A 26,970-nucleotide genomic window follows, 5' to 3' on the forward strand; every position below is an offset into this window, starting at 1 on the left:
CTCCAACGCTCTCCTTTGCTGAGTGATGCCTCCCTCCTCGGCTCCGAGGTCCTCCTCAGCCCTCCTGACCCCTAACCCAGTCTGCCAGTCTGTTTCTTGTCTGCCCCAGGGCGGGTTAGTCTCACTCGCTGCTGGGGCCCTCAGTCGGGCGCATGGGGAGCACCCAGATAATTGCTGAATGAATGAGCATATGTAAAATCACTTCCTCGGTCACCTTGAAGAGTTCTGAGAAACACGTGCATATTGACTTGTGCAACTGGAAGGCATTTTGTGAGCCGGCCTCAGGCATCAGGAGCCCATCGGGCGGAGGGCCTGCTAAGGGCCAGGAGATGCTCATGGTGCAAGGCCGGGGGCACAGACCCTCTGCAGATGTTTCCAGGGCAGGTCGCTGCCACGCTGACACTGGCCCAAAGCATGCTGGGATAAGAAAGCTAACTGACAGCTCTAATGGGTCATAAAGTATCAGGAGGGTCAGCCAAAGAGAAGGGACAGGGCATTGTGGCAAAAAAGGGAGGGTGTGGCTTTAAACTTTAAGACATAGCGGGGCAACTGGAGGCTTTGGAAGAGACTCAGCCTGCCCCGCAGACAGGAACATTCGGTGACTCCAGACGTAAGAACCCATACCCTCCGCATCAGACCCCCCTTTCCTGGGGAAACCCCGTCGAGCACGGAGCCAGCATAGGCTTAACCCCACTTTACAGGCGTGAGTCCACAGTCGCAGAGACGCTTAGGGCTGGGCCTGGAGGGACCCCCGAGGCTTAAGGGCTCTTGGGGTCAGGCACTGACCAGAGTCTCGTGAACACCCACAAGAATGGCAAAGCTGGACTGGCCCCCCTGAACGGAGTGGGGGACACGGCCACACATCCCCGTCTATTCCAGTGCCAGCTCAGGCCGTCCTGGGTCCAGAGGCCCCGTTATTAGCCCCTCATCTCCACGGGCTACCCTAGGCGATGGTGGGGATCTGCCGGGTGCTGAGGAGGGGGCCGGTGGGGAATGAGGCCATCTGAGCGCGGGGCGGGGCGCGCCTGGCAGGGCGGGCCGGGCGCCTCCCCGCGCGAGGAAGTCCCGGCCCCGCGCTTTGGGGAAGTGCAGCCGAGGCGCCTGCGCACTGCACCCTGCGCCCCCTCCCCGACGATCCAGCCGGACCTCGGGGCGCGCGGGCCAGCGGCGGCGGCGCGAGCGGCTCGGGAGCGCGGCCGGTGAGTGCGCGCGCGCGCGCGCGTGGCGCCTAGGACGGCGGCCCTGCCCCTCCGGGCCCCGGGCCCAGGGGCCGTACCGGGCGGGAGCCGCGGGAGCTGGCGCCGGGATCCGCACCCTAAGGACTCCAGCCGCGGGGTCCACGTGGACCCTGGGCCGCGGCGGGACTGGAGCCAGTCCCCCGCGCGTGGGGGAGGGGGTGCTGCAACCCGGTTCCCCTTTTTCTGCAGCTCAGAGCCTGGGGAAGTGATTGCTCAAAGGGGGGGCCGGAAGAACCCCCGTTTCCGCGTCTCCCGCCCCCCCCCCAGCCTGGTGGGGAGGGGCCGAGGCGGGACACCCTGTCCGCCCCCACCCCCATCCCCTTGGATCTGGCAGCCACTCACCCTGCAAGGCGCAGGGGAGGCGCTGCGCCCCCGACCCCAGCTGATCGGGGGCTCCCGGCGCCGGCCTCCCTCCAGAACGCCGCAGGAGTACCTCCTGCCGTCCGAGTCGAGTCCCTGCTGCTGCAGTGCACGCCCCTTCGGCAGCCAGGGTGGGGCCCAGAGGGAACCTGGCACATCCCGCCCCCACCTCGCCTTTGGGTCGATGGTGAGTGGGGCGCCGTGGCGAGTTCCTTGAGACAGGGGTGGGGGCGTCAGAGGCTAGAGGAAGGGGCCCCTGAAGAAGGAGACAAGCTCTACAAGGCCAGCCCTTGCCAGCAGCAGGAGGAAGAGAGAAATAGGTTGCCCCCACCACTGCAGAAGGGTTGGGGGCAAGGGTCACCAGGGTTAGAAAGACCTGGCCTGCCTTGGAGGAGTCAGGCTGGGGCTCCCCGCACCAATCAAATGGGGGGCAGCAGACCTCAAGGATACTGAGTACCATCAGAATCAAAGAAAGGAGCCCCTCTGTCAGCCCTCCACCCAAAGGTTATGGCATTTTTTTCTGGGATTGTCACATTTTCTTTTTCTTTTTTTGGACTGGGCGGGCTCAGGGACGTTCTTTTTCCTTCTGCAGAGCAGAGTAGCAGCTGCTCCCAAGGGAACCTCTGTCCCCAGAGGCCAGGCTTGCTGCCTGTCCAGCCTCTCCCATCCCAGACTTGGGGGCCAAAGCCCCCAAGGGGCTGGGAAAGGGGAATGCGTCACCTCCCAAATGCCAGGATGGGGGGCAGAAACCCCAGTTCAGACCCTGTAGCCCCTCAAGAGAGAGTGAGCGGCCAGAGAACCCCAGCCAGCCTGAGGAGGGCGCAGGGAGCCAGGCCAGGCCTGCAAGAGGCACAGAAGACATGGACCCCAAATGCAGCCTCCAGCCCCGGGGGCCCCCCTGGATCTGCACTCCCAGACAGGGCCCCTCCTCTAATTCAGAGCTGAGTCTTGGGGTGCTTGGGGAAGAGGGGACAGGCCCTGCCCCCACTCACAGTGGGTGGGGGGTGCAGAGGAGGAAGAGCAGTTTTCTGCCCAGCTGCCAGACCAGAGGTTGCCACACCCCTTCCTTTCCCTAGAAGCTTGACCCCTGAGGGAAAGGCAAGCTGTCAGCTGCTCCTTCCCCATCTGCTTGCCCAGTGTCTCTGGGACCCAGTTTGAGGGTCCCCTCCCCCAGGATCTCAGGGGAAGTCAGGTAGCTAGCTGGTCAGGGGCCTCAGCCCCAGGGGACCCTACACTTTACCCCTAGCTTTGGGTCAGGGCAGGGCCTCTGCGTGCCCAGGCCCTGGAGGCAGGGGCGCTCCGGTGTACACGCTGTCCCAGCGTCCCTGGTCCAAGACCTGCCCAGCCGTGCTGCCTGTCCTAGAGCTCCTCCTCCCTTCCCTTCTACCCTGGGAGACCCCAAGAAGCCAACATGGCCCAAATGGGGATTGAAAGTCCACAAGCTGAGGGGTGGGGACAGCAGGGAGGATGGTAATGATATGAGAAAATAAAATGAGAGCAAGTCGTGAGCCTCCAGGCACCAAGATGGGGGTGAGGGCAGGACCAGGTGGCTCAGGAAGGTCCTTGTCAGCTGTGCAGGGGAGCCCCTGGGCCCTGTGTGTCCTCACTTAGGCCAAGGTGGGCGCAGGCAGGGGTCATGGTGGGAAAGCATTCAAAACTGCCCCCAGGGCACTGATTGACTCCCTCCCCATGGTGGAGACTTTGGGATCTGTGGTTGGCCTCATGGGGGGATGGAGGTGGGAGGGTCAAGCTCCTCACCCTGTCTTGGGACTCCAGGGCCCAGGGCCCCCTGCATGCCTCCACCCTGAAACATGGGTACAGATACTGAAAAGAATGCTGACCCTCACCTCCTCCAGCAATCCAACATCTCTGACTCAGGGAGCAGGACACCCCAGCCCCTTGCTACCCCCCACGCCCCTCCACCACTGGCACCCCAGGTCGCATTGGTTTCCACAGCCTGGTGGGGGTGGGGGGAAGGGAGGCTGGGAGCCCCTGGGTGTGGTAAGGTACCAGCTGGGGGTTGAGTCCTGGAGGCAGGGCCCAGGACCTAGGGCCCAGGACCTAGAAGACAGAAGCCATGGGCTCATGGCTAGGGGTTCATGGCCCTCCTCCCCCACGCCCTGCTGCATTTCCCACACCCTGGGAAAGTCCTGGCCCACTCCTCTCCATGCTGCAAGCCTAGTGACCTGCAGACAGGCACTCCCCGTGGGGAGCAACCCTCCCCCTGCCCCCACCCACTGCAGAAAACCCAAAATGGAGGGAGCTGGGGAGGGGGTCCAAATGTCTGGCCACCACCCTCATGCATTAACCTCATAGCCCCAGACCTGTGGGGCCCCCAGTCCCCTTGGGAGGGGCCAGGAGCCGGAAACCAAGAAAGAGGAACCCAGACTTCCGGCTTCCCAGGGACAGAGCAAATGGGGGTGTCCCGGAACCTCCTGTGGAGATCTTGTCTGGGGCCCCCTCCTCACCAACCCTGTCCCGGCTCACGGCGCTGGTGTAGGCTGGGGCGGAGGTAGGAGCCTCAACAGAGTTGGGGGGTAGGGGAGCAGGCCCCCAGGGGTCTGGGAAGGAAGGAGAGACTCTCAGGACCCCTTCCAGGGGACAAGTAGAGGCTACAGTCCCAGGTTCTCAGTGAGAACCTCCACCTCTCTTCTCAGACTCCCAGGCTGTGGTGAGGGTCCTGGAGCCAGCACCACGGAGCCCGGGCGACCTCCTCCTCCCACCCATGCCCACCCCACATGAGACTGAGAAGCAGGTGCACCACCTCCACCCCTGCCTCTGCCCCCCTTGTGGGAACGGGGGTGGGGGGAGCAAAGAGTTGGGAGGCTGGGAGGCGGGGATTGCCCACCCAGGGGAGTCGGGGGAAAAGGTATGTGGGCCGCGGCTCTGGCCTGGAGCTGAGGAAGCCTCCATGTCACCAGCACGTAGGGCCGCAGGAGGCAGACCAGCCCCCCTCGATGTCCAGTCATGACGCAGCCCCCCCGGCTGCCCCCAGCCGCAACCCCTGCTGCTTGTGCTGGTGCTGCTGTTGTGGCTGTTCCTGGTACGTGGGGTCTGGGGAGGGGGGCAATCCTGGAACATGGGGACTTGGGGGGGGCAGGGCCGGGGAGGGCGAGCTGTGCAGATGTGGGGCTGTAGGGCCTGCCCCCAAACCCTCAGATGGCCTCTGAGGCATCACCAGAAGGCAGGAGGCCTGTGCCCCCCACAGCTCTTATCCAAGGGCCCCTGGGCCCTGCTGACCAGTGGCCAGTGCCCAGACCCCTCTGTATGTGTGGCTTTCAGGTGTAGAGTGCGTCCGTGTGCAGGCACCTGGCCAGCCCACCAGGTGTGCCACATCTGTCCATTTACTCAGCACATGCAGACACCGCTGCAACACAGCCTCAGCTGGCCCTGGGGTCCCACAGAGGGACAAGACAGAAGCCTGTCCTACATAATGTTAGGTGGAGGGACAGTGAGCAGGGACCTGGCCTGGGGACAATGGGGATGAGCTTCCAGAGCAGCCTGCCAGAGGGCGGGGGTGGGGCCCCCAGGTGGTAAGGGGGTTCTGTAGGCCTGCAGAGAAGCTGTTGGGAGTTTTCAATTGACAGAGGCCTAGCCCTATTCAGGCTTCCAGCCCATGGGGATTGAGTGGACAGCGCTGTGGGGACTCAAAGGGTTTGGTTTTTTTTTTAAGATTTTATTTATTTAATCGAGACAGAGAGAGAGAGAGCATGGGCACAAGTGGGGGGAGGCAGAGGGAGAAGCAGACCCCCCACTGAGCCAGGAGCCTGCTGTGGGGCTTGGGCCCAGGACCCCGGGATCACGACCTGAGCCGAAGGCAGACACTTCACCAACAGAGCCCCCCAGGTGCCCCTCAAAGGGGTATCGGCTGACCAGTGAGCAATTCATGCGCGAGATGGGAGAGGGGTGGCCACGAAAAATCAGGACGCACTAAGACTTTGCCTATGGGACCAAGGGAGAGTTTGGGGTCTAGCAGTTAGGGTAAGAGAAGAACGGAGTCTGTCTGGCTCTTTGGGTTTGCGATGTCTGTTAGACATGCAGGGGCCGTGGAAGGAGGTCTGGCTGGAGGCGCGGCTGTGGCAGCCAGCTCTGATGCCATGTCTTGAAAACATACCAAAAACTTGTATTTTAATGAAAGAAAGACGCTGTTACTTTAGGGACCCTTTAAACACGATGTAGTTTGGGGGCGTCTGGGCGGCTCAGTTGGAGAAGCATCTGCCTCAGGCTCAGGGCACGATCCCGGGGGTCCTGGGTTTGAGCCCCACGTTGGTCTTCCTGCTCAGCGGGGAGTCTGCTTCTCCCTCTCCTTGGGCTCCTCCCCCCTGCTTGTGCTCTCTCTCAAATTAATAAAAATTTTTTTAACTAAGTAAATAAATAAACACAATGTAGTTTCAGGGAGTCTCCCTGCTATGTAAATACATGGGTACTATGTACACACACAACCCCGAGTGAAGACGCGGGTGCTTGAAGGCTCAACCCTTCCCCGGCGGGTGGGACCGGAGCCGACTGCGGAGCGGCCCTCCTGCAGGGGCTTCACGCACAAGCTGGGCGCCCCCGTGCCGTGTGGGTGCGCGCGCGTCTGTGCCGTGGGTGGGTGGGTGCGCGCGCGCGTCTGTGCCGTGCGTGGGGTGGGTGCGCGCGCGCACCCAGCCCAGGTGTACCACGGAGGCCAGAGCCACCTCTCTCTGCGGGCAGGGCTGAAGAGCGGCGGCGAGCGTGGCGGGTCTCCCGGGAGAACAAGCTGCAGCCTCTCCCCGGTTGCGAGGCATGGTAGGTGTGGCCGGCCGCGTGCGTGCGTGTGTCTGGGGGGCGGGGGGTGCAGGCCTGACCTGGCCTGGCGGGGAATGCCCACAGCGCCACGCCGAGCCCCGAGGAGGTGCGGAGCTGGGCGCAGTCGTTCGACAAGCTGATGCACAGCCCCGCGGGCCGGAGCGTGTTCCGGGAGTTTCTGCGCACGGAGTACAGCGAGGAGAACATGCTCTTCTGGCTGGCCTGTGAGGAGCTCAAGGCAGAGGCCAACCAGCACGTGGTGGACGAGAAGGCCAGGCTCATCTATGAGGACTACGTGTCCATTCTGTCCCCCAAAGAGGTGCGCCGCTGTGGGGACCCAGGGCGGGGCTTGGGGGGGTGCGGACACCTCCAGGGCCCCTGACCCCCGCATCCCCTCCCGCAGGTGAGCCTGGACTCGCGCGTGCGGGAAGGCATCAACAAGAAGATGCAGGAGCCGTCCGCACACACATTCGATGACGCCCAGCTGCAGATCTACACGCTCATGCACCGGGACTCCTACCCCCGCTTCCTCAGCTCCCCCACCTATCGTGCCCTGCTGCTCCGGGGGAGCTCCCAGTCCTCCAGCGAGGCCTAGGCTGCTCACCTGCCCGCGGCGGCACAGACTTGGGACCCATCCGGCAGGAAAGGACTCGGTTACCTGCACAAACCTGTGTGAGCAGGTGCCCGGCAGGCCCATGGGGGCCCAGCACCCCTGGGGGCAAGTCCCAGACTGGAGCCCCCTCTCTACACTAGGGACATGGTATCCCGAGGTCCTGCTGCGAGGCCGGTGTGAGGGCCTCTGGGATCTAGCAGCCCCTCCCGAACCGGCTCCCTGTTGGCCGCCCCAGGGCTCCTGCTGGGGCTTCTGCTGGGGGAGAGGGACCCTCCCAGGAGTGCTCACGGACCCAGCGGCTTCATGGGGGGCCTCCTCCCCGGCAGCCGGGGACCTTGAAAAATGCCTCTGATGGGAAGCAGAGCCTCTGTGATGTTTAGTTGTGACATGAGGAGACCCTCTGACTCAAGCTGTCTGCGCCCAGATCAGACCCAGAACCTCAGAACTAGGCTCAAGGCAACAAGAGCCAGTTTCTTTTTTATATTTTCATTAAGTTTAAACCTGGAAACATGTCTTTACTGTATTTTATCAAAAAAAGAAAAAGATGTTTTCATATTTATCTCCATTCCTTCTTCATCCAAAATAGGATCTTACTATTGAAGATATTTTTAAAGCAAACGTTCTCTCCTTTCTTTTCACATTGGGGGAGATTCAAGAATGATGGATTGTCCCAGACCCAGTGCAGGGAGTAGAGGAGACCTGGCCCCGGTGGGCAGCTGCGCTCACCCATGGGCCGGTGAGGGTGCCAAGGCGAGGGCGGTGTTGACAGGGGCAGCCTCCATGAGGCACAAGCGCTTGCCGCCCCATCACCCGAATTTCTGGGAGGCACAGCGACTCAGACCTGCAGCAGGTCCAGGGCACACCCCATCCATTCCATCATCAGGAGCAGAGGGTCAGGGTGAGGACAAGTCCTTGTGAATGGCTGGGGACCCAGATGCAGCCTCCTGCCCATAAGCCCTGGGCCCAGAGCTGTAGTGCCTGGGGAAGTTTGGGAGACCCTGGGTCCTCTACCTAAGGCCCCCTCCACCCGATCCCGTGTGTGTGCACGCCCACACCGTGTACCTCCAGCGGCTGCCCCTTCTCCACGGGCACACCCAGGCAGAGTCTGCCCCCAGTGTTCTGAGGGCCTGAGGGCTCTTCCCTCCATCTCTGTTCCAGCAGAACCAAACCCGAGTGTCAGCTGATCCCAAGGAGAAGGGTTGCCATCCCCTCCCGTGGGCGGGGGAGGGCCAGACAGTGGGGGCAGGAGCCCCAGCTCACAGCCCAAGACTGTGCGTGGTCCGCCAGAACCAAGGGCCAGAGACATCAGAATGGCAAAAAGAAATCTTTAATAATTTGGGGGAAAGAGGAAGAAAGGTGTACCACAGGCAAGGTTGGGGAGCAGGGTGCGCAGCCCTCTGGGGAAGTTTAGGTGGGCACAGGGCAGCTGTCAAGAAGCAGTGTCTGTCGACAGAGGACACGGGGAGGCCGCAGCAATGTGCTGGCCACAGGCTGAGGCTTCACGCACATCTCAAGGAGGGCTCAGCAGAACTGCACCGGATGGATGAGTGCGGTCAGCCATGTGGAGCCCATGACCCCCGCAGGGCGAGCAGCAGGCCTGGGGTCTCCACCTACCTACTCTGAAGCCCCAGGAGGCTGGCGGAGCATGGCTGTCCCCCACCCCCGTCACATGGGTCCCACACCTGGGAGGATGGAGACACCCACCTTCAGAGAAGGCCCACCCACCTACCTTCCAGCGATTTCCACACTCATTGCAGACAACGAAGGTGGTCATGGGCTCATCAGAGCTGCGCGTCTGCACCTGCCAGGAGGGCTATGGTGAGGGGGGCCACCCCCAACCCCAGGGACTCAGTCACTTGGAGCGGGAGGCCCCGAGGTGCAGGTCTTCCCTGGAGTCCCAACGCAGGGAGGCTGCCGTACCCTTGAGCGGTGCTGGCGTGGGAGACCCTCCGCCCCCCGGGCCGACCTGCCGAGGCTGCCGCAGGGACTCCAACCCTTCTCCTTTAGCAGGGACCCAGTCGCATCTGGAGGTCCACATCACGGTCTACCTCCACGGGTCTGACCACTGTCCAGGCAGCACAGCACACACCCCCACTGGCCAGCAACAACATCCCCTGGGGCCTCCCCCATGCTGGGGGAGGCCACGTCCCCCAGTTTTAGTGCCCAGAGCAAACCACCCCCAAAATGCTCCTTGCGGGGGACCAGGGGTGCCAGGCAAAGGAGGAGGTCCCCAAGGTGACTCTGGAGGCCTGCGCCTTTCACTGTGCATGTGTCCAGGGGTCAGCGGACCTCACCCCCCGCCCCAGGGGCAGGCGCAGGCTGCTGGAGCATGAGGTAGGGGCCGGGGCGCACCTGCGTGTAGGTACAATTCTTCCTCCTGCACTTTCCGCAGGTGAACAGGTCCGTCTGAGTGCCCCCCGTGCGGGCCATCTGGTGCTCTCGGATAGCCTCCTTGGTCATCGCCTTCCGGATCTCCTTCAGCTCATCACTGGCCATCTCCTGGACAAGGCACCGCGTACTCACCACAGTGCGCAGGGGGCCCCCACACCCCTCCAGCGGGACTCACCTCCGACGTCATGACCGCGATCTGCTGGGGAGTGATGGCACCACACAGAACGTTCCGCCGCAGGTCGGGGTTCTTAGCGTCCTTGAGGTTGGAGATGCGGCTCCGCACACGGTTTTTGTACTTCATGTCTGTGTTTCCCACGTCCCGGAAGATGCGTGCAGGCATTTAAGGACCTGTCCAGAGCCTAGGGTGGCTGCCTTCCACCCACCCATGGGGCCAGCCAAGCGGGGCCAGCGAGGGGAAGGGGGCCCAGCAACGCAGTCTGCCCCCCGCGCCTGGCAGTGAGGGGAGAGGCTGCTGAGCGGGGGGCCCCCACTGGACCCACCCCTGGCTGAGGCTCAGCCGTGGCTACAAAGCCCTGGGGACCCATGCCCCGGTGGACTCAGTCCCTCAGCAGATCCAGGGAGGGCCCTGGCGTGGCCCCCAGGGAGCGAGTCCGGCTGTCCTTCTGACTCCACCAGAAAGCCCCGGATTCCAAATCCCCGCATAAAGGATATATTCCTCAATCTGGGCCGACAGGCCCTCGCAGTCCGCGCCAACAGCCATGTGGTCATCTGCAAGAGACAGCCCAGACTAGCGGCCCCCCGGGCTGCACCCCCTCCGCCAGCCACCCAGCCCCCGAGGCCCAGGATCCAGGTGCTCTGCTGGACCAAAAGGCCCCCTGCCCGCCCCCGCCCCCAACCTGGGCTCAGCTGCAATGAGCTAGGGGAGAAGGCTGTCCCCCGGCAGGCCTCGTGCAGGCTCCCGCGGGACCCTGGGCGCGCGTGGCAGGCGCTCACGGTCGGTCCGCAAGGCCGCGGCCAGCATCTCCCGGCACTTGCTGCGCACTGCGTCGCACGTGACCGGCGCCGGCGGGAACGTGGTGATCCTCGGTGCCGGCGGCATCCTGGGTAGCTCTGGCCTCTTGCGGCTGGAGAGACAGGCCCCCCAAGGCCGTGTGCACCCCAGGGACACACGGGCCCCAGAAAAGCCAACAGTACAGCCACAATCCCCGACCCTGTTCCTTCTTGCCTTGACAGCAGCCCGTGGTCCTGCCCCCCGGCACTCCAGCCCACCACGCCCCAGGGGTCTGCCCAGCGGGCCAGAGGCAGGAAAGCCCAGCGGGTGGGGCCTCCCAGATAGGGAGAGCGGGTCCCTGCCCTCCGGGAGGCCAGACCACAGGGCCGCACCCCTCAAGACCAGCTGCCAATCCACGGAGAGGCGGATGGTGTCGGTGGCCGCCCAGACCACAGGTGGCCCCATCCAGCACAGATGCCCCTGGATGGGCTGGGCACTCCCCACAAGCTGACGACGAAGCTGCATCCACCCAGCCCTCCCCCTCACACCCCTGCATCTCGTGAGCCCCACAAGTCAGGGGGAGCAGGGGCCTCCTGGAGGGAACAGGTGCCTACTGGCGGATGAGCCCACAGCCCTGCACAGCTACGAGGAGTCTAGAGATCAGCCTTGGCTGGTCTCCTGCCACTTCTGCCCCGTGGGGTCAAAGGCAAAGCAGCCTATGGGCCATAGCCCGTCCCCATGAGGAACCCCGGTCTCCATGACTGCCCTCCCTGGGGCCGCAGCATCGAGGCCTCAGAGCCCCCAGAACTCGCATCCTGCCGCAGCCTGGGGCACCCAAGGGGGAAAGGGGTTCAGCAGCAGTGTGACTCCAGCTAAGGGGGCTGCTCAGCCAGAGCTGGCCAGTGAGAAGCAGACCCCAGGACATGGATGTGGAGCTGGGGGACAGCTGCAGAGGGTGGACACAGCCTCACCCTGCAGATGGTTGGGGCTGGAAAGACACAGGGTCCGGAGGAGCTCTGGAAGAAAAGGGAGCAGCAAGAGGCCCCCCAGGCCAGGCACGGCCCCCCCAGGGAAAGTACTCTCCGAGAAGTGTTCATTTCAATGGTCTCAGCAGCCCCAGGGCACAGGGAAACCTGCCCTTCCATCTGCTGAGCAGGAGGGACAGGGGTAGGGGGCAGGGGCAGGAGGGCAAGCAGCAGTCTTCCAGGTGCCCTACCTGGGATCCTTGGCCTCGGGGGCCTCCTTCGAGGACGATGTGGGGAGAGGCCCACCCCTCCTCTGCTCCCTGGCTTTGGCATCGGAGGCGTCTGCAAGTGCCAGGAAACGGGGAGGCTGGCTCGGGGGATGCAGAACAGGAAGGCAGGGCCAGGCCAGGGAGGGGAGCAGATCGCCACCATGGCACAGCCTTGGTCAAATCACCAGCCCTAGCACCCCCACCCTAAACCCACCTGGGACCCTAGCTGTTGAGACTTCTGCACCTGAGGCCTTCTGTCCTCCCTCCTCAGAAGGTCCCAAAGACAGCCCCCACACGCCTTTCCTACCCCCTCAAACACACTGCCTGTGAGGCCTCTCTGGGGTCTGCCATCCCAGCAGACAGCACAGCCATCTGCCCGAAGTGACCCATGAGTCCAGATTCCCCTGCCTGACAGCCCCCACAGATGGAGTGTTTGAACTTGGAAAAAGACCAGGCATGGTCACTCCCCCACTGGGCCTCGGGGGTCACGGTGAACCGCCGTTCACTGAGCACATCCCCCACAAGGCTCCTGAAGCCCGAGCCAATGCTGGAGGACCTTCCCAGAAGACAAGGCACAGCCCCCCACCACCAGCAGAATAAACACACTTGTCCAACACGTAGGCCACCGGCCACTCAGGACTAAAGACAGACCCAGGACGTCAAGCTCTATTTCGCAAGGGTCTGGACCAAGCCCAGGAAAGGCTGGGAAGGGGTGGGGGCCCTCAGAGTCCCCAGGTGGGCATCTTACAACCCCAGCTGTCTCCCCTCCTCCTCTCCCCCACAACTCCTCTGGCCCCTGCCCTCTAGCTGTGCTGACCCCCTCTCTCTGTGTGACCTTCCAACTCACCCCAGGTCCCTCCAGGGCCCCTGGCCACCCTCAAGTGCACTCCTGCTACTACCTTCAGCATTCTTTTCTCCTTGCTCTCGCTGGATCCCCTGGTGTCCCAGCCCCAAGCCTTCCCGGACCAGTTCCAGAACACCCCACTCCCAGGTGGCCCTGGCTCAGGAACAGCACTGCCCGCACCCTACACAGTGCTGACCAGCAAGGGGCCCAGCTCCCGGCCCGTGCCGCCTGACCCGCACCGAGGAGCTTCTTCCAGGACTTGATCAGAGACTTGGCCAGCGCGATGACCTCCTCATCAGAGCTCTGCTTCCGCAGGGCGTTGACAGACATGCCAACCCGTGTAGACTGCAAAACAAGCAGCCTGGGCTGGGGGGCGGCAATCACACCCTCCTCACAGACCCTGCAAGGCTCCCACGGGGCAGGGAACGGGGACCAGCTTGTGCAACGGATACCCTTTCTGAGGGCTTCTGTCCCATGAGGAGCCCAGGAGCATCAGCGAGAAACAAGGTGGGTTATCCTTAGGTGCCCCCTTTGTCTTCCTGAGCAACAAACAGAGGCACGGACGGTGTCCTCCAGGACAGACGTTTGTACCAACCAAGGCCCCGAGGCAGGGGCCAGGAAGCCCTGCCAGGTACCCGGGAGCTGTCCCAGGCAGGAGGCGCCCAGCCCTACCTGCAGCAGGCTCAGCGTGACAGGCATGGCTTTCAGCTCCCGCAGCAGGTCCACGGCTCCCTCCTGGAAGGAGAAGGGGGACCTTCATAAATGACTTCGAGGTTTCTGTGGCCAGTGCCCCTGCCTCCTATAAAAGAAGGTGGGGGGGGGCACAAGGAGCAACAATCTGGAGATCCACCTGGGGTCAGATGCCCAGAGAGGGCCAGAATGAGACGGAAAGCAGCTTGGCAAACTCAGCCCCAGGATTTTGGGTCACTGACCAAGCGACGGCTGCAGGAAACAGCTCCAAGGACCGCAGCCCCTCCCCAGCAGGAGGGTCGCATCCAGGGGAAGGTGTGGCCCCAAGGGTGCTCACTGCCCCATCCAGTCTCCCGTCCCTTGTGGTGGGCTGGGCAGCTTCTCCCTGAAGCGGATCACCCACCAGCTGAGAGGGGTCAACCCAGCAAGGTCAGTGTCCCCTACAGAGGCCAAGCACTACTGCCATCACACCCACACCCGGATTCATGTCCCATGGCCCCACCCTTCATCAATCCCTCCAGGCCTTGCCTTAACCCTCAGGCCAGCCACCTTCCCCTCCTTGCCCCCTCCCACCCCACATCTTTTTCCTCAAAGCCCTCCCCCACACCAAGGCCATGCACAAATGGGCTGCTCTCTCCATTCCAGGCTCAGCTTAAGGCTCCTCAAGTGTGCCAAGTTGCTCACCCCAGGACCTTTGCACCTGCTGCCCCCACTACCAGAAACACCTCCCAAATATCTACAAATTTGCACCCTCCTTCTTTCAAAGTTTATTCAAAGGACACCTTCTTGGCAAAGCCCCTTCTACTTCAATCTGTGGCCACACCCCACGTGACATCTCTAGCCTCCTCCCTTCTTGCCTTCTTCAGAGAGGCTTCACTTCATAACACACGTGTTTTCGTGTGTGGGTCTTTCCCTTGACATGAAGGAGGCAGAAATAACCTGACCCAGCCACCCAAGGTTGTGAGACCCTCACATCTTGCAGCCCAGGCCATGGGAAGGGCTGGCCCTACCCCATCCCCCAATCTGGGTGACATCTATGCTCTAACCCCGCCCCCCACATCACCCCCAGCAGGCTCTGCCCCTCAGGCTGCGCAGAGTCCAGCCCTGAAGTGACCTCCTCAGAGAAAAAAAGATGGTCATCAGAGCCAAAAACAGGGCTGCTCACTGATCAGTTTTCTGGGGGCTCCAGACCACTGGCAGAAACACCATTCCTGACTTCCCAGTCATGGGTCCCAGATCCCCAAAGAGCCTCCCAGGCACTGGAACTTTTGGTAGCTCTCTCTCTGCACACACCACAGCACCCTCAAACCCCAGGCGCCTTCCCGGCCCAGAGGGTGCTCAGCTCCCCCTCCTCGTGCTCCTTGCTTCTGCCTGGACACACCCTCCCCCAGCGCCACCTGCCCCCGCCCAGCCCTGCATGGACCCATCTCTGACCCCACCTGGGGGCTGTTCTTTGTCTCCTTCAAGAGAAGCAGCAGCTTCTTTCTCTGGTCACCTCTGGAAACGGCTCTAGGTTGCTCCCCGACCCTTGCTCTGTGCTGCCCACGGCCTCCCAGGGGCATGAACGCAGAGTGTGTGTGTGTGTGTGTGTGTGTGTGTGTGTGTGTGTGTCTATAGGGGGCTGCCGTTTGCTGAACGAATGAGGGGAGCCAGACCCCTTTTAGGTCCCAGTGTCAAACCCTGTCCAGAACCTGGTCAACAGGGATCCAGGAAAAGCCTGCTTAACCCAAAAAACCACTCAGAGCCCAGAGCAAGCAGACAGTCCTGGAGGGGCCGCCCAGCATCTCAAGCCCATGATGGAGCCCCTCCACCACCCTAACCAGGTGCTCACAGTCCTGGGGGGAGAAGGCTGTGTTTACAGAGCCTCTCAGGGAGCCGGCCAGGACCCCTCCCGACATCCCAAAGGCAGGTACCACCCACCAAGGATGCGTCCATGGGAGGCCAGGTAGGTTGTCAGAATCTCAAAGCTGAAAAGGGGCTGACGTTGGAACCCCATCTGCCTGGTTCCTCTTAGAGACCACAGCACAGCCTCCTCCAAAGACTCACTGGCCAAGGACAACAGATGCCAGGCAGCACAGTGGGCACAGCTGGCCAGCGGCTCTCTCACCAAGGCACTCCCAGGACAGGCTCACCCACCTCCCAGGGCTCTATCCCAAGGGTCTCTCTACATAACTACCCATTCCCCAGTTGCTGCTGGCTGAGTCCTGGCTAGGAAGGGAAAGAATTTATTAGGGAAACCTGGTTCTTGTAGGCCGGGGACAGATACAGGGTAAAAAGGGGGCCGCTCCACCAAGAAAGGCCCTGGCCTGCTTGTGAAGGGGGACGCTGAGGGCTACAACCCCAGGCAGAACGGAGGTAAGGGACACGCAGCAGCTGGGGTGGGGGGCGAGGAAGGGAGGCGGGCAGGGGCGTCCAGTCTTACACTCCGAACTCCTGCAGTCTAAGAAAGGATGTGGGAGGCCTAGGGCGGGACAGAAGGCTCTGAGTCGGGGTCGGGGCTCCGCGGAGAGTCCTGGGGGCGGGGGTGGGATGAGCTGCGAGGATGCCCAGGCTGAGAAGGAAGGAGGCACGGGGGGGCGGGGCAGCCAGGACGAAAGGTCTGCACAGGCTGGGGCGACGGCAAGGCCTGGAGGGCGGCACCCAGGAATGCTTCCGCTGGCCGGCTCCGGCAGGGCTGGGGGCGGGGGGCAGTCTGGAGTTAGGGGTCAAGGAGGGAGACGGATCTCAGGTCTGCAGGCTCTCGGCCTGGTAGCTGGGGTCTGAGTCCAGAGAGCGCGGCTCCCGGGACCGGGTCCAGGCCCAACTGCGGCCTCTGCCGTGGGTGCGGGAGTGAAGGGCAGGGCTGGCCCAGGGCAGGGGTCTCGGCCACCGACGGGGGTCTCCCCACGTCCCGGGAGTCTCTGCTGGGGCGGGGTCTCGTCCTGCCCCTCGGGTGGTCTCCCCGACCCTGAAGGGGGCTCGGCAGGCTCGGCGGGGGTCGGCGGGGCGGGGGTCCCGGGGTCCTGGCGGCCCGCGCCCCTCACCGCACTCTTCTTGGTCACCATCTTGTCCAGCCTCCGGGCGATCCGCGCAATCTCCTCTTCCTTGCCCATCATCGCCTCGGGGGCAGGGCCCCCAGCGCCCGCCGCGCCAGCCTCAGCCTCCGGGCCTGGACCCCTGCCCCGGCCGTCGCCGTCGCCCGCACCCGTCGCAGCCGACGCAGCCCTACAGCGGTCGGGAGACCCTCCGTTCAAACCCCCGGCCCCCGCGGTCGCCGCGCTGCATCGTGGGACATGGAGTTCCCGTGGCCTCCCGCCTCGCGCGCGCTCGCTCCGCGCTGGACCACAACTCCCAGAAGACACGCGGAGTCGCAGGGCTTCCTGGGGAGTGTAGTCCTGACGCGGGCGGCCGCCGGAGACCGACGGGGCCGCAAGACTCGCAGTCCCACAAGCGCCCGCGCGAGCCCGTGAGCCGGCTGGGGGCGCTGAGGTAGCACCGAGGCCGAAGGAGCGTGCCGGGCGGGCGCGATCCCGGGTTTGTGCGTCCCCGACCCCCCCACCTCCTCGTTCCGACCCCCCCACCTCCTCGTTCCGACCCCGGAGCGGCCGGCGGTCCGACTGCGTAGGACCCGCCTGCCCCCACCCGCTTGGCGCCCTCTTCCACCTTCTGCTTCCGCGGGACCCTGCGGAGAGCTCCCGACCCCCACGCCGCGCCCCGAGGCCGCGCGGACCCCCTGCACGCTCTGGCCTGGATTCTGGTCTCTGAGCGCTGGTGCGTGGCGCCCGCAGGTGGGAGGGGGCAGTAGCCGGATGCGGGGTCCGAGGGAGCCGGGGGACTCGGAGAGGTCGTGAGAGCAAGTCCCGGGCCTCCTCCGGCGTCCGCTCCGGCGCGAATCCTGGGGTCCGCGCTTCAGACAGTTCCTTGACCCCTCGGTGCCTCAGTGTCCGCGTCCGTGAAATGTCTGCCTCACGGCGCTGCTCAGATGCGGTCAGTTGATAAACACCACGCTCTGAGAACAGGTCAGGGGACACCGCACGGGCAATCAGTGGTCACCTTTGCTGGGGCGGTCCCTGGGAATGGCCAGCCTGCACCTAGCTGGAGGGCCGGCCGCTGCAGATAGAGGCCTGTGGGGGCAGCAGAAGGGGCAGATCCAGCATCCCCTGCGGATATCTGCGGCGCACTCAGTGACACCATGCTGGGCGGTTTGCTGGACAGGGCACAACTCTGGGGGAGGGTAAAAGTCAGGGAACTGACCAGTCGGCTGACCAGGCCTTGGACTGTCGGTGGTGTTAATTCGGTTATGACTGAGCTTCCCAGCAGCCAGAGTGAAAAGGAAAACATGGTTACTTATGAGATTCCTTAGTAATCATAAGGGAAAAGCATGGAATTCCGTAGAGGGAGCAAAGGTTTTCCAGGACAGAGGCCTCGTGATGGTAAACACATCACCTCGTTTCCAGATCAGCTCTGGTTCTGCCTTTCACTGTGCTCCGGTGCCATAGCTCTGACCCTCCCAACCAAGCAAGTCCTTAGGGCCAGAATCCCATGGTCTGAACATGTGTGCAGCCTCTGAGGGTCTGGCCACACCAGGGACACAGGGAAGCTGGAGCTATACACCCTCCAGCTCTGCTCTGCACAAGCAGTGACTGGTGAGAACGGGGAGCTCGCTGGGTTCCTGCACAACAGACACCAACAAGAACCCCAGAGAACACCACCTCAGAAATTCACCCTGGCCCCCATCGCCCACAGGGACGTGTCCATGGAGGCTCCCCAGCCAGGCCTCTGAGACAGACAGGGATGAGCTGATTCAGGGGATTTCTTAGAGCAAACCCCCGGTCGTGCTGAAGACCTCCAGCCACCACAACCCAGCACCCTGGATGCTGAGCTCAGCCATGGCTTGTGACAAAGCCTGGACCACAGGGGAGGGAGGGCAGAAAGACCACTCGGCCTCTACCCTCCCGAGCAGGCAGGTGTATGTCCAAGAGCACTCAATACAGCTCAAGGTCCCTCAAACTGGAGTCCGAGAGATCAGCACGGGCCTCTCAGAAGCATCACCTGGTTCTCAAGAGGGTTCGTGCCAGACACTGGACCTTGGCCAGGGCATCCGTTGAGGCGGGGTCTGGCCATCAGCACAGCCCCCTTGGGCAGGTCACTGTCAAGGCCCAGCCTCAAGGTCAGTCCCCACCTGATCTCCACTGGACAGATGAGCCCCAGGTGCTGGGAGGAGAGCAGGCAGGTAGACAGCCTGGGAAACCAGTGCGGGGCTTCACCCTTGACCCTGCCTGGGAGCACCTGCTGGTGACCAACGGTCCCACTGTCTGTGCAAGGGACTTAGTGTAAGGAACGCCTCTCTGTGGGGCTGGTTGAATGGTTTAAGACACAAAGATGTGACTAAAGCATGACCAAGGGAGGTGGTTAAAAATGAAGACTCTGAAGGACGCCCGGGCGGCTCAGTCGGCGAAGCATCTGCCTTCGGCTCTGGTCACGATCCCAGGCTCCTGGGATCGAGTCCCTCGTTAGGCTCCCTGCTCAGCAGGAAGCCTGCTTCTCCCTCTGCTTGGTTCTCCCTGGCTTGTGTTCCCTCCCTCCCTGTGTCTCTCTCTGTCAAATAAATAAGTAAAATACATATTTTTTAAAGTGCTCGGGTTTCTATATCACACTTTTTTTTTTAAGATTTTATTTTTATTTATTTGACAGAGATCACAAGTAGGCAGAGCAGCAGGAAGAGAGAGAGGAAGGGAAGCAGGCTCCCCACCGAGCAGAGAGTCTGACTCGGGGCTCGATCCCAGGACGCTGGGATCAGGGCCTGAGCCGAAAGCAGAAGCTTTAACCCACTGAGCCACCCAGGCGCCCCTATATCACACTTTTTTTTAGTTTTGTTTTCTATATCGAACACTTTAGGAAATATTTAAATACCTGTGTTTCACTGTAACTGGTTTCCCTTGTAACCCTACAACCTTTACTTCCTGCACTGCCCCATTACGTGGCCCCAAAGTGAGGACGTGGGGGAGAGGGAGAACTGTCACCAAAGGACTAGAGCCCTTCCCCCACAACACCAGAATGGAGATCCTGGCCTGACTGCCTAGGACCCTTTCTCCTCCAGGAGAAACCAGATGGTGTCCACCTCCAGGGCCTCCAGCGACAGACCTCCTGAGGAGCCCGGCATGTCCCCTCCATGGATCTCCACTGAGATTGGAGACAAATGGAGACCGAGACACTGGGGCCTCGGCAGGGTGATGGCCAGGAGGTGGGGACGCCCTGCAAGACGCAGGCCCACAGAGGGCTGGGCTGGGGGCTGCTAGGGGGTGTCCCAGGAGCCTGGCCCCAGGCAGGGCAGGTGACGGGAAAGAGGGAGTTGACAGAACAGATCGGGGATACAGGGCAGAGGAGGCAGGGTACTTCCAAGCTGGAGAGCTGGGGGCCACAGCTGTTCCCCTGAGACAGGAGCCCTGAAACCTGGCAGGTCAACCCTGTGTGGAGGGGGTAGGGCCCCAGGCAGCGTGAATGGGAAGCCCCGGGTTCGGGTAGGATGACCCAGGGGCATGGCCTGTGTCCCATGATGAGCAGTGGCCTCTAGGTGGCGGGCGGGAGCCACAGACCAGCTGGCCAGCCCGGTGTCCACCACCCTCCCCCTAGGGAGGTGCAGTCCATTCTGGCCACAACTGTGAAGCAGACCCAGTAGGACAGAGAGGCCCTCGTGGGTGGGGGCTTTGGGGGCTCCCACCCTCACCAGGGCTAAAGCTGGGTCAGCACCCACCAACCCCAAAACTCAGTATTCCACTGTCAAGGTCCTGGTCTGGGGGCCCTCGTGAGTCCATGACCCTGGGAACCTTGCTCAGGACGTCTGCAGCCTGCCCCAGGCCCCTCATGAACCCCACCTAACCTTGGGAACTTCCTCCTCCAAGAAGCTGCCTGACCAGCTGATACCCTCTGAAATCCGCGCCCAAACGGCGGCATCAGAACCATGGGCTTCTCCCCGAGGCGATTTATGCAAACCCGCTGTACCCCACTTGGGCCCTCTGCAGGGCTCCGGCCTTCCAGACCCTACCCCGACCCCTCTGCCAACGAAGAACTTCATTTCCTTTCTGACCCCCACATGCAACCGCAGTCCCAGGGGAGACAAAGTTGCTCACAGGCGCACACAACAGCCATGCCTGGGGTCCTCACACTTGGACACTCAGAACCACCTTGGACTGCCCCCCAGGTGTCTGTCTCCCAAGGACTGCTCTGCTGGGAAAACAAGGCTTCCCATCCACCCCCTGCCACGTTCTCAGCCCGGGACACCTAAGAGTTGCTCAGTAAGTATGTGTCTCATGAAGGGAGGAGAAAACAATAGCAGGCAGGGGCGGGCAGGAAGGGACACACATTTACCAGCTACCACCCAACAAGGGAGCCCCAAAGACAGGCCCCACCCCCACGCCCAGGGAGGCCAACTCAGAACTGACCTCCCTGTTGCTCTGGGCTGAAGGCCTGATAGACAGACCCTCCCAGAAACAGATGGGGCCCTCCGCCGAGGACCCGCAGCCTCTCCTGCTGAGATGGGTGGCAGAGGAAGGGGTGGGTGGGGGACAGAGAGCTGAGAGCCAGGTGGCCCTGACAAGGCAACGGGGAGTCAAGGCAGGGCCTTGCCACCAGCTTGGGAGACTGAGCCGTGAAAATGTAGATGTGTGGGCGGAGATCCAGGGGCTCCTGATTGGAGGTCAGAGGTGAAGAGAGGTCGGCAAGGAGCAGAGAAGGAGCCCCCGGGGGATGGAAGACCCACCCCCTGCCTTACTCCAGAGTGCTCTACGGAACACTCCACAGGCCCACCACCAGGCGCCCTCCCTCAGTGCCCACGATGGTCCCATGGGGCAGCCCCTAGAGGAGAGAAGTACACGGACCTGCCCTCAGGAGCCTCCTCTGTGGGAAGCCGGGCCCTGTCCTGGGGCCTCTGAGGGAGAGACACCCTTGACAGCGGCCTGGGGACACCCCAGCGACACCGCCAAGGTCCAGGACCCATAGGCTGGACCACACCTTTGGCCCAGAGGCTTGCCCCTCCCCCATCCTCAGTCCGGAAACATCGGAAGCTCAGGCCATTTATTTTTCTATTTGTGTCCCCCACCCCCTGCCTGCCCCAAACCGGCCATGACCCAAGCCAGTCGCATCCGCGCTTCCCTTCTGGCTGAGGCAGGGGCCTCGGTGGGAAGGCCCAAGCTGCTGCGCTCACACAGAGCCCCACCTCGCTTCCCGCAGCCCCAGAAGCCCCCACCCACCCCGTGCTACCTTTAGGCAGCTCTCCCCCGGGCCTGGGCACCCAGCTGCTTTTGCCCCTCGTCCCCCAGACCCTCCAGCCCAGCACGGCGACCGCCACAGGGGCTGTGTAGGACAGTGACCCCAGCCAACCCCACGGCAGCTTCCCTCAGATCCTGGCCTCTTGAGGTCAGGCAGGGCAGTGACCAGGGACTGAGATCCGGCAGGAGCACCCCACCCCCACCGTCCTAGGCACTAGCAGATCCACCACTGCCGCAGCCCTTCCTCGGGGCCTCAGTTTCTCAGTCTGCAGAGTGGGAAGAGCTGCCCACCCACAGTAGCATCTTCAGGAAAGTCCCCACGCCAGATCAGAGCCCTGGCCCAGTCCCAGCTCCCTCCCCCAGAGGCAGTACTTGGGGGAGCCAGGAGGCATCCCCTAGAGGCCAGCAGCAGCCCTGGCCGCCTGCTCCAGGCTCGAACAATGTGCTTCCCCCACACAATTCCCAGAAACGCAGCCCTCCCTGCCCTGCCCGCCAGCCTGGCGGCCACTCCACCCTCCCCATCCCCAGGGGCCCAGGGGTGGGGGGGGGGCGGGGGGGAGTGGTGGGGGTGGGGGTGGTCCAGGGCTATGGGTGAAAGGCGGAGGTCTGACTCCCAGGGCACCAAACCAAGGGATCCCTGAGGTAGCCTCTCCCATGGGTCTGCGCGCACTACCCCCACTGCCCTCCTGGAAACTCCTCCAGGAAACTCCTGGCTGGGCAGCCAGGAGCAGACCCCATCTCCTCCTTTCCTGGTGGTGAGTCCATCCTTCCTGAGCTGCCCAGACCCATCTCCACACAGCAGCTCCACTGAGACTGTAGAAAGCTAAGTCACATCACACCCTCCTCTGCTCAAAACCCTCCTAAGTCATCAACTCTCCCTCAGACCCCCCCAGGCCTCACACAGCTCCTTGTCCCCTCCCTTCTGCACTCCCTGCTCTTCCCCTATATCAGCACACCTCTCTGCCCCAGGGCCTTTGCACATGCAGCTCCCACTGTGTACAACACTCTTTTCCAGGTATCCCCTCATCTCTTGTACACGTTCCCTTCTGGGATGGTCTCAAAAGTTACGTTACAGAGTGACAGGCCATGCGCACCCATGACACGGCCCCTCCCTCCCCCACAGCCGGCAGCACCGTTCTCCAGAGCACACTCTGCAGCCCGGCACCCCATACTTTGCCTTGTTTCTGGATTTATTGACTGTCCCTATCCAGCAGAACAGGAGCCCCCTCCCCAGGCAAGGACTTGGGTCTGTTTTGTTCACTGTCTCCTAGAGCAGAGCTGAGTTCACAGCAGGCACTCAATAATGTACGAATGAATGACTCGTGCCCCTGAGTAAGAAGGGGTGGGTGGTCCCCAAGAACACAGGCCTGCCCCCCAGCCTGTTTGGCAGCCCCAGCTGGTTGGGCCATCAAAGCCGCTTGTCGCAAACCTAGGGCAGCAGCAAAGAAACACAAGCTGCAGGGCCCCCGGGGGGCTCTGCTCCTTCTCTGCGCCCCTCCCAGGGCAGCTGAGGACTGTCACCAGAGCCTGGCAGGAGAGTGAGAGAGGCCAGGCCAGCCCAGGCAAGGAGGTCAGGGTGGGCACTGCCCGGGACACCCAGACAGCCCCAGCTCTGCTCCTCCAAAAGCCCCGAGGGGAGTGGGGCCCAGCTCCTGCTGGCCTAGGACACCTGCCCACCCAGACCCCGGGTGCGCTGCCTGGAATAAAGACAGCCATGGTCGCAGGGGCCCCGGGCGCAGATCGGGGGGTCTGCAGGGTGGGGGGGAGGCAGGGCTTGGGGCAGGAGCTCCGGGCCCGCCGGACGACTGGACAGACAGAGTGTCTGGCGCCTGCTCAGCCAGGCCGGCCGGCTCCCTCCTCACAGCTGTGGCCTTCCTTCCTGAGCTGGCGTTTCCTGGCCCCGCCCTGCTGTTGCCACAGAAACCTAGAGCCTGGTTCCCATGGAGCCCCTGCTGTGCCCGCAGGGCCCACACAGCTTGCTGAAACCCCCAGGACCCACAGGGCCACCCCACGCCACCCCGGGGCTCCCCGCATCCAGCGGCCCAACTCTGCAGGAGCAACAGCCCCCCTTCTACAACAACAGCCCTGGACGCCTGGGGCGGAGTGCCTCCTGCCACGGGACCCACACCACCCTCCTCACACCCACAAGTCCCTGCGCCCCTTCTCCCGGAGAAGCCCCCACCTGTTCCGTCCCGCGGGCCCCCATCCCCCCGACACACCCAAAACGCCCACAGCGACCGCACCATGTCCCCTCTGCTCCAGACCCTCCGCCAGTCTGACACCCCCACGAGACTACTGACACCCTAGTTCCCAAAACACCTAGCTCGGCCCGAGACCCGGGTTCCCGTGAGGGGCCAATAAGCCGCAGCCGCCAAGCCTGACCCTTGTGACAGCTGCTGCCGCTGAGCCCACACCCACGCCTGCCCCCCGACCCCTTCTCGGGAGCAAGGCCCACAGCGTTTGGGAGGCCCGGTGACGCTGTGCACACCAGGCCCAGCATCCTGGGGCTGAGAGCAAGAAGGCACGGGGCGGGGCACGAGTCCCAGCGTCCACCTGGACCGGCCTGTCACTTGGGGAGGGACATGCGCGCATATGCTTCTAGGCCATTGGGCAGCTCCCTCTGAAGCCCTGACCCCTGGACAGAAGTCAAGGCTGACCCGGCACCTTGCCTTCCCCACCCCCAACCCCAGCCCTTGCACCAGGATGAGGGCTAGGCCCAGAGCCTCCTGGTCTCAAGGACACCAAGGTGGGATTCGAACGGAGCAATCCGGCTCCAAGCCAACGTCTCAGGACACAGAAGACTCCCCTCCACCTGGACCTGTGTCTGATGGGGACCCTACCCCCACCTTCCAACAGAAGGAGGGTCCGGCCCCGAGGGATTCAGTAATTGATCCCAGACTCCCGCTCCTACAGCAGCCAGGGCCAGGCGGGTGGGAGCTTGTGAGGTCTGTGCCCCGGGCAGCGCCTGGGAGGTCTGCCACTCCCAGAGCCCAGCCAATCCCCCACCCACAGCCACCGAGGGGAACTGCCCAGCATCCTTTGCAGGCTTCACCCAGAGCCTAGGGGTCTGGTCCTGGCTGATCGAGGGCACGGCTGGAGGCCAGGGAGGGCAGTGTCCACTCAGCACTCAGCCTGGCCCCACACTTGCAGAGAAAGCATGCCCCTCTACTCCACCTTTCTGTCTGGGGCACTGGGGGCTGCACACAGGGCCCCCATAAGGGTGGGCAGGAGCCAACCTGGGCCAGGCCAGCCCAAGGTCGGTTCTAGACGCACAGGAATGGCCCAGACTCACGAATCACCCCCACTTTGGATGGAGCTGTGCTGTTGGGGACCGCCCCCTTGGTGGGTGTTGAGGGTGAGGGTTTTACTGAGCAGGACCCCCATTCTACCCTGTGGGACCCCCTCTTGTGGCAGAGTCCGGCCGCCACCTGGCTCCTAAGGCTGTGGGCAGACTCCAGCGCTAGACGCTCCAGCAGACAGACACAGACCTTCCCCATCACACAGACACACACAGACCACACACAAGCGCACAGACACACACATCTGACGCCCCTCCCCCAGGCACCGCTGACCACACCCCCACCAGCCCTTGCATAGCCCAGGGGAGTCCCCCAGCCCGGGGCTCTGGGGGCAGGGCCACCCCCACTGCAGTTCCCACCCCCCACTGCCTTCCCATCTGGACAGTGGGTCAGAGCCACCATCCTCACCCTGAGCAGGCAGCACGCGCACAGGGAAAGACAGCCTGACTCCGAAGAGGCAGGAAGCCACCCCAGGAGGCTCTCCTCTTGCCCTGCCCAGCCTCAGCCCACAGGACAGGACAGCTGGATACCTGAGCAGCACAGCTCTGCCAGGAGGGAGGGTCGTTGGCTGGTGCTGGGCGAGGTGGCTCTCCTGGAGGGGGGGGGGCTGGAGGGGGGCTGGAAGGGACCGCGGCCGTGGTGAGGTAATGCTGGATCAGCCTAGATCCATCCTAATGTGGGGGGAGGTTGCAGTGGAGGACCCTCAAGGCTCCCTCCCAAGCCCCAGGGACCACCAACCCAGACCGGCTCCCGGCCAGGCTAAGCCAGGCGCCGGTGAGCTCGGAGCACACCTGGAAGGGTAAAGGCCGTCTCTAGCAGGTGCTGGCTCCTTGGACCCTCTCTTCAGCCTGGAGTCCTGCTCACACATCTCCTCCCACCCCTGCATGGTGCCCAGTCCACCCACTAACACTGGCCAGGCCGGAGCTGGCCCCACTGGGAGAGGACTGTGCACCTGCCCACCCCAGGGCCCCCCACCCTCGCCTGCCTCCCGGGAAAAGCTGAGCTTTCCCCTAGACCCGGAGAATCCACGCCTTGGTGCCTTGATGGCCCCCAGTACATCAGCCCAGTTCTATGTGGTGAATGAGGCTGTGGGGTCTCAGGGATCTCGAAACCAGTCCGGGACACCCAGGGCTTCACTCCTCCAGCCGTCAGATGAGGCCTTACATGACAGAACCCCACGCAGAGACAGGATGGACAGCCAGCAGCCCTCAGGTTGAGGGACCTCTGTGGGGGTGCTGGCCTTTCCTCAAACCGGGAGGGCTCCTGGGGGCAGCTCAGGAGCTGCCTGCGGGGCGGAGCTGGAGGATCCGCCCCATTCACAGCACTAAAAGGGCTAGAGGACTGAGAGCCTCTGGCCACACAAGCCCAGGGTCACTGACACCTGGGCCCCGAAATGTGGAGCTCCCAGCACTTGGTGAGGAGGGGAGCAGGGCCGCACAGATCCTGGGCTGTAAGTGGATGTCTGGGAGGGAAAAGGCCCCCAGAGCCGCTGAGCACACTCATCCCATCCTCAGCAGGGCAAAAGTCCTGGGAGAGACCCCTCAGACCCCCCAGTTCCTGTAGCCCAGGTCCCCTCCAGACTTGGAGGAGGCCCGAAGCTCCTCTGGAAACCCGCCCAGGCCCAGGGCAGGCCCCCCTTGCCCTCCCGCTCCCCCACCCCTGGTTCTGGCCTCACTCTACTGCTTGGCAGAGGCAGGAGCCCGGCAGGGCGGCCAGGTGCGGATGGTCCCAGCCCCTGACCCCAGCAGGCCGCGGGCGGGGGACAAGGCCTGGGACTCTGCACCTTCCGTGGAGGTCCCCACGCCCTGGGGTTTCCTTCACTCCGCTGTGGGTCCAGGGTGTCCAGCGCTCAGGTTCTCCCCGTCTGGAGTGGGCTCTGTGAGCGAGGCATGGAACACCATGGACAAACAGGGGGCCTTGGAGCCCCCAGTGGTGAAAATTCCACATGTGTGTGTAGGGTTGGGGACGTGATGCACTGCGGTTACCCAGGACACGCTCCCCCCAGAGACAGGGAACTTTTTCCAGAGTGCCCCCTTCTTTTGAGCTAGACCCCAAGAAGGCTTCTTGGGAAGCCTTCCAAGAACATGGGTTAAAATACGCCCCTCTCCTCCTCCCAGTGTAATTTCATGAGGGAGCGACCGCCCTCCCCCAGAGACGGTCCGGGGGTCTGACTCCGTGGGTGGGGACGGCAGCTCGTCTCTGAGAGCCCGACAGCCCCCATGAGGATGCCCCCTCCCCAGCTCCAGCCCACGGGAGCGGCCCGTTCGCACTCGGGGTGAGGCGGCTGGAGGGGGTCCCTCGCTCAGAGAGGGCGCGGGGGCCGCTGCGCGGAG

At 63.2% G+C, this 26,970-nt stretch overlaps 3 protein-coding genes across 6 annotated transcripts; 1 reads left to right on the forward strand and 2 right to left on the reverse strand.

The window, feature by feature from the left end:
* Positions 1-938: 938 nt before the first annotated feature.
* Positions 939-1,756, reverse strand: LOC116880002 (bcl-2-binding component 3, isoforms 3/4-like). Its single transcript, XM_032878702.1, has 2 exons — positions 1,672-1,756; positions 939-1,435 (listed from the first exon to the last, which is right to left on the reverse strand). Exons 1-2 carry the CDS (start codon positions 1,754-1,756, stop codon positions 939-941), a joined length of 582 nt encoding a protein of 193 aa, XP_032734593.1.
* Positions 1,087-7,021, forward strand: RGS19 (regulator of G protein signaling 19). Of its 3 annotated transcripts, XM_032878720.1 has the most exons (7): positions 1,087-1,199; positions 1,656-1,785; positions 4,256-4,353; positions 4,520-4,641; positions 6,294-6,368; positions 6,453-6,687; positions 6,772-7,021. In XM_032878720.1, exons 3-7 carry the CDS (start codon positions 4,324-4,326, stop codon positions 6,961-6,963), a joined length of 654 nt encoding a protein of 217 aa, XP_032734611.1. In that variant the 5' UTR covers positions 1,087-1,199; positions 1,656-1,785; positions 4,256-4,323; the 3' UTR covers positions 6,964-7,021. The 3 variants fall into 3 exon arrangements, with proteins under 3 accessions (XP_032734611.1, XP_032734613.1, XP_032734612.1); XM_032878722.1 differs by lacking the exon at positions 4,256-4,353; XM_032878721.1 differs by lacking the exons at positions 1,087-1,199; positions 4,256-4,353 and having other exon boundaries at positions 1,308-1,785.
* A 1,265-nt stretch (positions 7,022-8,286) lies between these two features.
* TCEA2 (transcription elongation factor A2) lies at positions 8,287-20,968 on the reverse strand. 2 transcript variants are annotated; one of them, XM_032878724.1, is made up of 10 exons: positions 20,949-20,968; positions 13,075-13,137; positions 12,642-12,747; positions 11,541-11,631; positions 10,327-10,457; positions 10,045-10,101; positions 9,548-9,702; positions 9,334-9,480; positions 8,711-8,782; positions 8,287-8,511 (listed from the first exon to the last, which is right to left on the reverse strand). In XM_032878724.1, exons 2-10 carry the CDS (start codon positions 13,099-13,101, stop codon positions 8,503-8,505), a joined length of 795 nt encoding a protein of 264 aa, XP_032734615.1. In that variant the 5' UTR covers positions 13,102-13,137; positions 20,949-20,968; the 3' UTR covers positions 8,287-8,502. The 2 variants fall into 2 exon arrangements, with proteins under 2 accessions (XP_032734615.1, XP_032734614.1); XM_032878723.1 differs by lacking the exon at positions 20,949-20,968 and adding an exon at positions 16,116-16,364.
* Between the last annotated feature and the right edge of the window lie 6,002 nt (positions 20,969-26,970).

This window comes from Lontra canadensis, unplaced genomic scaffold, assembly GCF_010015895.1.
Source record: "Lontra canadensis isolate GAN:19392208 unplaced genomic scaffold, GSC_riverotter_1.0 scaffold65, whole genome shotgun sequence".
In the NCBI taxonomy this organism is placed as follows: domain Eukaryota; kingdom Metazoa; phylum Chordata; class Mammalia; order Carnivora; family Mustelidae; genus Lontra; species Lontra canadensis.